This window comes from Euprymna scolopes, chromosome 41 (assembly GCF_053919585.1).
Source record: "Euprymna scolopes isolate OS-2025 chromosome 41, ASM5391958v1, whole genome shotgun sequence".
NCBI lineage: Eukaryota > Metazoa > Mollusca > Cephalopoda > Sepiida > Sepiolidae > Euprymna > Euprymna scolopes.
This window is the reverse complement of record NC_136522.1, coordinates 19,754,515-19,766,849: the sequence shown is the minus strand read 5'-3', so window position 1 is coordinate 19,766,849 and position 12,335 is coordinate 19,754,515. Positions and strand designations below refer to the sequence as shown.

The following is a 12,335-nucleotide window of genomic DNA, read 5'->3' as shown; positions in this document are numbered from 1 at the left end:
TTAAATTAATGTCCTTAGTCCATGGATTTTCAATGCAAGTAGATCTCAGAGGAAAAAATTCTAGCAAAATACGTTTCCTCTGAGGAGATGTACTTACATTGAAAATCCATGGATTAAGGACATTATTTTAAACACTGTACTGTTTGTTTCAAACGATAAATTTTTATTTTGAAAAGTGATTTTTTTTAAATGAAATTTGAACATATAAATTCTAATTTTACTTGCTCTATCTAGTATATTTAGCAATTTTATTTGGCTGGGATTTTCTTTTATAAATATTACCTTCCAGTATTCTACAAGAATTGAAACCACTTGATTCACCAACCTGTAGTCTAATTCACTTCAATACTAAAAGTACATTCGGTAAAAAAAAAAAATAAAAAAAACAAGGAAAAACTGCTCAATACTTTAGTAGAGCTAAGTATGTTGTTAATCTTTCAATCTCGGGTTGCTTTTTATTTTTCTTGCTTTTATCATTACGAATAATTTCAATCGACAAGACAATAATATTATCCTGCCGATCTCTTCAGATAATTCTAAAAGAGATCGGCAAGATAATATTATTGTCCCGTCGATTGGAATAATTTGTAATGATTTAAGCAGACAAAAAAAAAAAAGAAGCCCGAGGTTGAAATAATAAAAACATATATATATATATATATATATATATATATATATATATATATATATATATATATATATATATGTTTTTTTTTATTATGTTTGGTTAGATATGTTTCAGATGTTTTTTTTATTATGTTTGGTTAGATATGTTTCAGATGTTGGGCCATGTTTACGATCTAACAGCCTCGTCAGACCTTACAGAAGTGGTTGTTAGTAGAATACTGCTAAGGCTGTTAGATCGTAAACATTGTCCAACATCTGAAACATAAGTAACCGAACTGATAAAACGGTAATAAAAAAAATAAAACACATATTTGCTCTGCAATAGTATTGAACACTCTCTTCAGGTTTTTACTAATTACCAGTTTTACCACACACACACACACACACACACACACATATATATATATATATATATATATATATATATATATATATATATATATATATATATAGGAGCTGCTAAAAACAGCCTATCCTGCCTTGACAGAGTACAAAATAGACTTCGTGGCTTAGTGGGGGATGCCCTTTTCTCTACCCTGCAAACTCTCTCCCACACAAGAGACGTTGCGAGCCTGTCCTTGTTTTATCGTTATTACCATGGCAGATGCTCGTCTGAACTCCAATCTCTGGACCCCCCTCGCCAATCTTTCACGAGAAACACCCGTCTAGCTGAATCCACTGTGAAAAATTTCCCCCACTCTATATCTGTGCCTAAATCAAAACGCGGATTCCATGAACAAAGCTTCTTTCTTAGAACTGCACGCCTGTGGAACTCTGTTCCGTCTGCCTGCTTCCCTCCGGACTACAATTTGGATGTCTTCAAGTCCAATGTTAACAAATTCCTAATGAACCGCCCCCTTAAGTAAACACTTCAGCAAATCTCCTCACTAACTTAATGTACTTGCAATAACCCTTATCCCTGAGTGGCTTCCGGGCCTTGATAAGTGGTGATCACTGTGTAAAAAAAATATATATATATATATATATATATATATATATATATATATATATATATATATATATATATATATATATATATATATTACAATAGAAAAATCCGAGCATGGAAAATAATGTGATTAAGCTTAAACATGGAAACGTAAAGGACTAGGTGTTAAAACTGGAAAAGAAAAATACAAGATATTTTAATAAAAAATATAATAAATTTATAACTTAAAATATTGCAGCATTAAGAATTGATTATATAATGTTATAAATTGAATTTTAAAATTCTTAATGCTGCAATATTTTAAGTTATTACGTTTTTTACGATTTTGAACACAAGTAAATTCATCATAACTTTTGTTTTACTGAACGAAACTGAACTGAACTTCGATAGGAGACACAATGGTCCCCCTTTCTCTCTCTCTCTCTCTCTCTCTCTCTCTCTCTCTCTCTCTCACACACACACACACACACACACACACACACGTTTTGTGTGATTGTTTATGTGTGATAGAGAGAGAGAAATGGCTGGAAAACCATTGTATTTTCTATCGAAGTCGGAGGCGCACATACGTGTGTGTGTGTGTGTGTGTGTGTGTGTGTGTGCACGCGCGCGTGCGTGTGTGCGCGCATGCGCGTGTGCGTGTGCGTAAATAAATACATGTTGATCTTTATCAAAGAGCAGAGGATGTATGTTAGAAAAACTGACACCCGTTGGGTCACCCACTTAAGTCTGGTACAATTGTTTCAACCAGGACAAGAATGGCATTGCAGAATCAATGAACTTGTTTCCTCTTTAAATAACTACAACCGGAAAAAGAATTCTATAATCACTTGTTAAAATGGGTGTAATTTACATTCTCGTTCTACACAAAAGAGGTACAGTTCTATTAGGAAATAAAAGAGAATTTCCCACGCACTTATCTATATAATTATAAAACTCTGTGTAGCGAGCGTCCGATCGTCCTTGCTTACATCTTGTGGTAAAATCCATTGAAAGCGGTCGGTGGTTCTATGAGAAAATAAAGCTGTGTACGCATTATAAATGTTTCTTTTCTGTGTCTTACGTTATACATTAGTACATTAGGGGTCATTTCGAGTTAAAAGTTTATTTACTGCACTCATCTGGACTAAAGAAAATCATGATTTAAATGTGTATGTCTAGTCTAAATAACTAACGATAATTCTCTGATATGGTCGACAAGACGGGTGATCAAAAAGTCAGATCGAGCGTACCGGAAAACGAAATGAGATCAAATGAGGTCTCATTTCGTTAGTCTCATTTCGTTTTCCGGTACGCGGTACGCTCGATCTGATTTTTTGATCACCCGTCTTGTCGGCCATATTAGATATTCATCATTAGTTATTTAGACGAGACATACACATTTAAATCATGATTTTCTTTAGTCCAGATGAGTGCAGTAAATAAACTTTTAACTCGAAATGACCCCTAATGTACTAATGTATAACATAAGACACAGAAAAGAAACATTTATAATGCGTACACAGCTTTATTTTCTCATAGAACCACCGACCGCTTTCAATGGATTTTACCCATCTTGTCTATCAAAAACATTGTTGTCATGGAAACAAGCGCATGTTTGATAAAATTCACGCCCCTTTCCACAGTGTAAAGTAAAAATAAACTTAAGTCTTTGCTTAATTTGTAGATTTTTTTTTCTTTTCTTTTTTTCTTCCCCCCCCCTCATTTTCACCCCCAAACAAGGCATAGTACCACTTTGAAGCAGGGGACTACTGTCGGGGACATAAGTTGCAGGATATCTGTTCACATTACACTTGAACTTCTGCATGTCAGTACAGTTGGAAAAGCAGAATCCCGGAAGGGAGTTCCAAAATCTAGCAGCCCTGGGGAAGAAACTATTCTAGAGATCTCTACTGTGTGTGGGGTGGGATTTAATTGTTTGTCGGGTTTGTCGTGGGTATTTTACGTCGAGGTTTCATTGTTATATTTTGGTTTCAGTTTCGAAATGATGGCACTCAAATCATTTTTTTTTTTTTACTTTTGAAATCATGACTATATATTTGGTACAATATAATATAAAATAATTGACTCCATAATAATAAATACAAAATCTATGTAAATTAAAATATCATATTTAAGCGTATTTTACGACCGGGCAACACCGGGCTCCCCTGCTAGCAATTACTAAGATCGTTATGGAGTTTTACTATTTATGTACGACCGATTTAGGCACGACAGATATGCGACCAGGTACAACAACTGCTCCTGCTGCTTCTATAGGCACGTCATTTGATTGTTTGTTTGGTGAGCATCATTTATGATGATGATTTTTTTTGTTCGTGTCCGTTTATTCAATATCTTTTTGTTAAGGATTCTTTTTAGAAGGCCCACATGAAGGTTGCCGACATTCCTAAGTGAAAGTGTTTCTGTGGAACGAATTGGATTCGAACTTAGTATACTCAGGTTGTCAGCTGCATCGCTAACCACTGAGCTACCGCTGCTAGGCACGTCATTCAAACAACCTGTAATGATGAACAACCGCCGATTCTAAAAACTTCAAATAATATTTGCCAAAAATAAAATCTCGATGAACATGAAAAACAAAATGAATAAGAAGAAATCGATTTTAATTTAAACGAACTGGCATAGCGCTCTTTTTTATTGAAAATCTTTGTAAAAAATTAAACAAGTTTCCTCTCTCTCTCTCTCTCTCTCTCTCTCTCTCTCTCTCTCTCTCTCTCTCTCTCTCTCTCTTTATTGAAATGAATGGCCCTCGTCTTGAGGAAGCTCCCTGAATTAACAAGCTTCTAAGACTGATCTTCATTCCAGACTTGAAATGAAAGTCTTTCATCAAATTCCTTGTCAATGTTATTAAAAAAAATAGTTGGATCATTCTACCGTTCTAGAAGTATCTCACTCTCGACGCAATCCTCTACCAAATACGTCCTAATACGGAGTACTGCTGCTGGGAAGGTGCTGTTCAGAGCACGCTTTCTTGCTATGATAGAGTACAAAATCGACTTCGAAATCTAGTGGCCGATGCTCCTTTCTCCTCCCTATTATCTCTTTCAGACGAGAGATATTCCAAGTCTTTCTCTACTCTATCCTTGTATTCATGGCAGGTTCTCGACTGAGCTTCAATTATACTCCTCCCTGTAAAACATTCGCAATACAATCGTCTAACTACAACCACTGTCAATAGTTCCCCTTTCTCCCCCTCTCTCTTTCTTTCTACCTACTTACCTACCTACTTAAAACTAAATGCAAGATTTCATGAACAAAGTTTCTTTCTTAAAACTGCACATTTGTGGAAAACGGTGTTGCGGTGTTGCTTCTTAGCTGCATACAACATGGTCGTTTTCAAGTTCAATGTAAACAACCAGTCCTCTTAAATAATCAAATTCTGCCCAATCACCACCATCATTACCGATCGTCGTGGTAGTTTCTCATCGTTTACCTGACAATTATTTAATTTTGACCCTCGAGTGGCCTTTGAGCCTTGATAAGTGGTGACGCCTTAGTAACAAAACAAATTATATCACGCATTAATGACAACCTGAATAAGCGTCTTTAAATTTTTTTGTTATTATTATTGCATTTTCACCCCAAACAAGACACAGTGCCACATTCATGTAAGGGGCTACTATTTGGGATATAATTTGTACGGGTACTATGTAGGGAGTTGAGCAGCAAGATGCCTCTTTACATTACACTTTAACTTTTGCATGTCAGTACAGTCGAGGAAACTGGAAGCCGGAAGGGAGTTCCAAAGTCTGTCCTAAAGAAGAAACTATTAGAGTAGAAGACTTTCTTGCATCTAGGGATCTCTACTGTGTATGGGGTGGGATTTTGCTGCTTGTTGGGTTTGTCGGGGTATTTACGTCGATGAGGGTACAGGGGCTTGTAGTTCGTTGGAGCATCTACCATTAAAGTACTTGTAAAACAGGCAGAGAGATGCAACATTTCGTCGATGGGACAGAGACTGAAGCTTAGATGACAATTCAGGACCTATTAGGTTGGCGACTTTCTTTTGAACCCTAAAGCAATTAACTGTATTGTCGTCTCCTTGAGTGATGCTCCATCCTTCATATTGACGTCTATATTGAAGGTTGAAAGCCTAGCTGATAGTGTGGGACCTGTTAGGTTGGTGACTCTCTTTTGAACCCTCTCTAAGATGGCGGGACAAGTAGCAGATGCACCAGCCAAATGCCTTCATACAAAGGTACAAGATACTGTTAGGCGTAAGTAACTTTCTAGCTCAACTTCTTTGCAGCAAGCTTAACAATGCATTCAATGTATCTTTTTCCAACTCATGTTCCCCGTGAACGTTAAGCCGAAGAGTTTGAACGAAGTACTTTCATATAATGTATCATTAGCTTTGGATATTAGTAATTGAGAAGGTTTCTTGTAGTTATTTAAGGAAAGGAGCTTAGTTTTGGTAGCATTGAACGTGGCCATCCATTTTTGCCTCTATTCCACCATAGACCGGAAGTCTTTTTCCAGGGTTTCTGTCATTGCCTTGGATACATGTTCATTCGTTTCCCTCTCCCCCGTGTCTGTTATAGAGCATGGTGTCGAGTCAATTTTATCAAGGAGGTCATTTATGAATATCAGGAATAATAAAGGTCTAAGGAGTGACCACTGAGGTACACTCGCATTTATATCATATTGTTTTGATGTACGACCGTCAAGGACAACTTGGATTCTTCTCCTTCTTAAGGATTTAATTATGTTAAGTATTCGTCCAGTAATAGCATAGGATCTGATTTTCATGAGAAGACCCTTGCACCATACCCTGTCAAAGGCCTTAAATATATCTAGGGCAACTACCTTAGCGTCCCCTGCTTTATCCAGTGCATGGTATATAGGTTCATAGATTACAGTTAGGATATCTGCAGTAGAAGTGGCTTGCCTAAACCCATACTGTTGGTCTGACAGAAGTTTAGCAGCTGTGAGATGGTGAATTAGAGCTTGATGAATTATGGACTCAAATATTTTGGCGAAAAGAAGAAGGAGGCTAATGGGACGATAATTTAATGGGTCAGTTCTTTCGCCAGAATTCTTGTAAACTGGTACCACGGAAGCGGTTTTGCAGCAGTTAGGCTTGCAAGATTCATTAAGGTATCTGTTGAAACGTTTGGAGGGAACTGGAGCAACCTCAGTGGAGCATTTTTTTTAATAGTATAGCCGGAATGAGATCAGGTCACATGCTTTTGAGGTGTCTAGTTTTTTTGGGGGGGGTTTATCATGTAATTGAGAAGGGGTGATTTTCAGATTATTTAGTGTTGTTTTTGTCCACAGAGGGGAGTGGCTTGCTGGGTCCGAAATAGAGTTGCAGGCAAAACGACGGACAAGCAGATTAGCCTTCTCGGTTGCCATGCAAACAACTTCATCATTGTTGGATAGTGGAGCAATTGTTCTTTGCCTGTTATTTACTACGCTATTATAGATTTTCTAGAATTCCAAAGCCTAATTTCTGCGCTTCAATGCATTTTCTGGTGGATTCGGTATATTCTCTCTTGGCTACGGCTATTTCTTTCTTACAATTACTTCTAGCTTCTATAAACGTTTGTCTAATTGTACTGGATTTATGTCAGATAAATCTGCGGTGTGCATGTTGCCTTTGAGCAATGGCAGCTACAAAAGTAGAAGTACACCATTGAGGAGGGTGGGGGATGTGGGTTTATTCAAAATTTGCCGTAACAAACGCTAACAATTTTAAAATAAAAAAATAAATAATTAACACCTGTCTCAAAGAACGCACATAATTGTTGCTCAAATATGGAAATAGGAGTGGCACGGTGGCTAAGGATTTTTATCCTTGCTTCCCCCCCCCCCAACAAAATCAAAAGAATTTGGACTATTCCTGCAATGATCTAGTTCCTGTTGATGGTGGTGTAATTCCAGTTCTGTACAGTTCTAGGAGGTCCACCTTCCCAGGCTTTGCCTTCTCTCTTGGAGAAGGGGTTAGTTTATTGCTAATCGCCTCAGGTGTCCTTACTGGGAAATGCTGACAGGGCTGCCCAGGCATTTTTGCCCGGTCAGAATTCCCCTCCTCGAGGGCGCTGAATTCTCAATCCCACTTTCCGACTTTGGTGTCACAGTTTTTGCAGTGGGAGAGAGCTAAATACATATGAAAATAGTGTGGAACAAAGAATTTGCTTCCAGTTGGCGCATCAGGGCTTTGTGGTAGAACCAGATCCAAGATTCAAACAAAGGTTAGCTTCATTTGGCAAAGGTCACGTGTCCACCGAGTTCTCAAGATTTGCCCCCTTTTTTTTTTCTAAAAGAGCACAGCTATGAATATTAAAAAAGGGAAAATCCTTGAAGGGAGATAACTCTGTCGTTCGTACACATTAAAAATCATTTTCTGAAATTCTTAGTGTTGATTATTATGTCCACACTAACGCATAATAATGTTATTATTATATAGATTGTTAGCGTTGATCCTTGTAATCCTTCCTAGTAATACGATTGCCGGTACTTTTATATGTTTGATATTGAATTTTCCAGACGTATTCTCTCAGTGGACGACATTCAAGCCCTCGTACTGTTCTCCAACAATACCTTCAGGGTATTAGACGCTTCCAGGAATTGCACTGTCATTTGTGTCGTGTCCAGTTAATCATTTGCCTTCACAGGTCAGTACTATTTTTCTTTTCTTTTTTTTTCTTTCTTTTTTTTTTTAACTATTTAGCTTGTATTTCAGTGTGGTCCCTGACCTTGGTAAGGTCATTTTGGATGATAATAATGTCTTTAGACATTACCAAGAACCACACCAACAATTATTATAAATTGTTTATATTGTGTTACGGCATAATCACGTTGATACACGAGTTCCTGTCAGATTCTCGAAGTTAAGCAACATAGAGCCCGGTAAGTACTAAAATGGGTGACCATTTGGGAATACCTGGTGCTGTATGTGTTCTCCGCTTATCTCGGCATTGTTTCCAGTCAGTTTTGGACCTCTTCTTGCGACTGGACCCAAGAAGTGCAGAATCAAGGAAGGTTGGGCTGATGCTTGCGCAACCCTTGCCTCACAATTACCCCTTACAATTACCTTTTACAGAGGTGCTCATTGACTCTTGAGACTTAGCGGCATCGATAGATTGTGTCATAGCAAGGGAAATATAGCTTATAAAACGGACGTGCATGCATGTAAAAATTGAAAAAAATAAACCAGATATTAGGGTCACCAGTTAGCAAGTGCTAACAGAAACAAACCAACTTTTGTAAATGAAAAACTGAGAAAAGAAACGATTTTTTTAACAAAACATTTATATATATATATTTTTATTATTGGAATCCTTTTTTGAAATGAGTAATTTGGATATTTATTTATTTATTTACGGCCTATTAGCCTCAACAACACATATGAAGATGAGGATAACAGTCCAAAAATAAATAAATAAATATCCAAAGCATTATTATATCTAAAATTTTATATGAATACCAGCAGGCCACCCGGCGTTGCCCTGTCGTAAGATACGCTTAAATATGATAGTATAATTCGTGCGGATTACATACTTATGATTATGAAGATAATTCTCTATCGGTTACTATATTGAACCTTATATATGGTGGTGAAATCAAAACTATATATATATATATATATATATATATATATATATATATATATATATTTAGTTTGATATCCTGCACTGATGATTCCCGAAAGGATAGAACACACTAGTGTCTGTAGGTATTTAATAATTATTATAGTAAATAAATATGTGTATATATATATATATATATATATATATATATATATATATATATATATATATATATATATATAACTCAGATCAGCTTACTAGTTTGCTTGAGTGTTTAAATCGTCCATCCGGTTTGTGACTTCCGGTTTCAAAATATTCGCCTGTTTATCTATTTCATAACCACCCTGTCTTAAGTTCGATATTAAAAGCCACTGCTGCTATTCAAAGCATACACATGGTCAACAATATATTTTTGTTTTAACTTATTTTAACGTGTTTTCCTTAAAAAAATAAATGTAATTTAACCCCGTTGAATTAAAAAAAAAAGCTGATTTAAATGTAAATATACAATCTATCTATCTATCCATATATATATATATATATGTGTATAAATAATATATATATATATATATATATATATATATATATATATATATATATATATATATATATATATATATATATATATATATATATATATAACTCAAATCGTCTTGCTTGCTTGCTTGCTTAGGAGTTTAAACCGTCCAGTTCTGATTTCGATCGAAAAATTCGTCTGCTTACCTATTTCATGGCTGCCCTGTCTTAAGGCCGATATTAAAAGCCGCTGCTGCTATTCAAAGCATACATAAGGTCAACAATATTTTTTTGGTTTAACTTATATTAATGTATTTTCCTAACAAATAAATGTAATTTAACCCTGTTGAGTTAAAAAAAAAATCCTGATTTAAATATAAATAGTCAATATAAACGATAATCATATTTATAACCATATTTGCTTCTTTTAGTAGCGCTTTTGTGGATTTTGTACGATTTAATATTTTTTTCAGGCCTTACTTAAAAAATAATTTTTCTTCAAGGAGGGGGGAAGTAGAAACTTGGTTTCAGTAGTGCTTTTAATACGGCTTCCTTGATTTTAATTAGTGCTTGCAGTAGTGTTCTGGAGGCTTCCTGAGTTTTATTTTTTCACTCATCACTTAAAAAAAATGTTTTCTCAAGACAATAAAAGACAATATAATCTCAAAATCACTTTTTACTTGAACATTTTTTATTTTACCCTTAAAGGTCTGTTTTTCGCAAGTCGCGACTGCATATTAAATTAAAACTGTTTAAAATGCTTATTTTGCAACGTAATGACGTCATAAGCACTCGTGGCCATGTGGGCAAAAGCGTTTGTCGGTAAATTTTGTCTTCTCCCTTCTTTTGCGTTTCGCGTTCGAGCCCGGCAATCGCTGCTCATTTTTTTTTTTTTTTTTTTGTCACACAGGCATTTCTTGCTATTTTGATTAAAAAAAGTTGTTTTGATTTATTTTCTTTGGTGTGGGGTCCAGCGCACGGGCAACAAAAAGTGCTCAATATCCGGAAAATAGCTTCTTCTCTTTGTATCACCTCTGTTGAAATATTTGGTGGAGAGGTTGTCACATGCGTCTTTTTTGAAGCGATTACATATTTGTTTTTTTTATCCGTTTTTAAGTAGGATTACGTATCTTTTATTTTTGAAATTGTTGTAAAGGTATCGAAGTTGCCCACAAGGGAGCTGACATATAATAATGAAAAAGGGTCCAAACAGAATTTCATGTGTACCCAAGCAACACCGGGTATCCCTACTAATATAGGTTTAAAAATAAGGAAATATATAGCGTTACAGTCGATCAATTCTTTAACAAGTCAGATTATCTGGAACGGCTGTCGTTTCGTAAACAGCCGAGTCCTGTTGACACGTTGTAAATAGTTGGCTTGTGGTGTTGCTTCTGGTTTTGGATAGTGTATTTTAGGCCACGATGGCGTTCTTGAAAAGTGCCAGAAACCATATCAACAATCAATATAAATGTAATTAAGTTGGAAAATGAGAAACATGGATAAAAAAAAACATTAATATTAGGAATATTGGAAATGGGTCACCATAAGCAAGTGCTAAATTCGCTGACAGAGTTTTGTGAAGGAAAGAAGATAAAAAAACATAAGTGAAAGAACAAGAAATATTTATTCATAAAAATATATTTTGACAGATTCAAGTTTTTGGAGAAAGTTGAAAGTTTTTTTAATAAGAAATACAAATCTGCATTAGTATGTTCGTTTTAAAGTTCCATTGTGAATGAGTGTATTACCTTTTGAGTTTAGGCTGAAACTGGATAGATAGATAGATAGATAGATAGATACATTGATAGAGAGAGAAAGAGATAGAGAAAGAGAGATAGATAGATAGATAGAGAGAGAGAGAGAGAGAGAGAGAGAGATGTTATATTATGATTGTCCCTACGTTGTGTATTGAATGAATGAATTTAACATAGACGCACTAAGTGCAGATCAAAGTGACACGAGGTTTTGGAAATGAACCTGTTCCCCACGATAGATGATGAGAGGAAATGACATTAAGTCAAAATACAGAAAACAAAGAAAGGTCTGTCGGTGCGTCATGTCAAGAGATCGCGGTTAACAAAGAAACAAAAGTTTCCGCTTTGAGGTTAAGGAAACGGACGCGAGACAATATGCTGTCGTAATAAGTTTTCAAAGTTAAAATTGCTGAAGGCGAAAAGCTTTCTACTCCGATGTCTGTCGCTATGTCCACCCACTTGTGTTAGGAAGTTAGTTAACTAATTAACAGAAGTTAGTTAACTAATTAACAGAAGTTAGTTAACTAATTAACAGAAGTTAAGTTAGTCTCTCATGCATGATCCTGGTTTCTCAAAATAAACTAATACGAAACTATAACCAATACGTTGTCTATCGTTCTGTGAGTAAAAATAAAGTTTATTACCACGAACTACACTAATAACGAATCACAGCCAGAGCAGCAGAAGAACAAAGATGGATAGAAACGTTCATAGTTAGCAATGTAGAAGAGAAAGGCGAATGAATGTACTCGTATGTTGTACACACGCGTATCATAATGAACATTTATGGTTTCATTTTGAGTGTCTATTGGAAAGAACTTAAACGCCTTTATGTCTACTGAAGGGTAATTCAATGCTATTGGAGAAAATTTAAATGTTCACTGAAAAGAACTTGAATACCTACTTGAGAAAACTTGAACACATACTTCAAAGAACTTGAATGCTTATTAC

General features: G+C 35.6%; 1 protein-coding gene across 1 annotated transcript in view; it reads left to right on the top strand.

The window, feature by feature from the left end:
• LOC145266409 (adenosine deaminase 2-like) overlaps nucleotides 1-12,335 on the top strand; it is a 97,679-nt gene that overhangs the window by 22,822 nt on the left and 62,522 nt on the right. Inside the window, exon 5 of the mRNA XM_080122072.1 lies at nucleotides 8,069-8,196. Within this exon, the coding sequence (XP_079978198.1) occupies nucleotides 8,069-8,196 (128 nt within the window). The remainder of the gene's footprint in view (nucleotides 1-8,068; nucleotides 8,197-12,335) is intronic.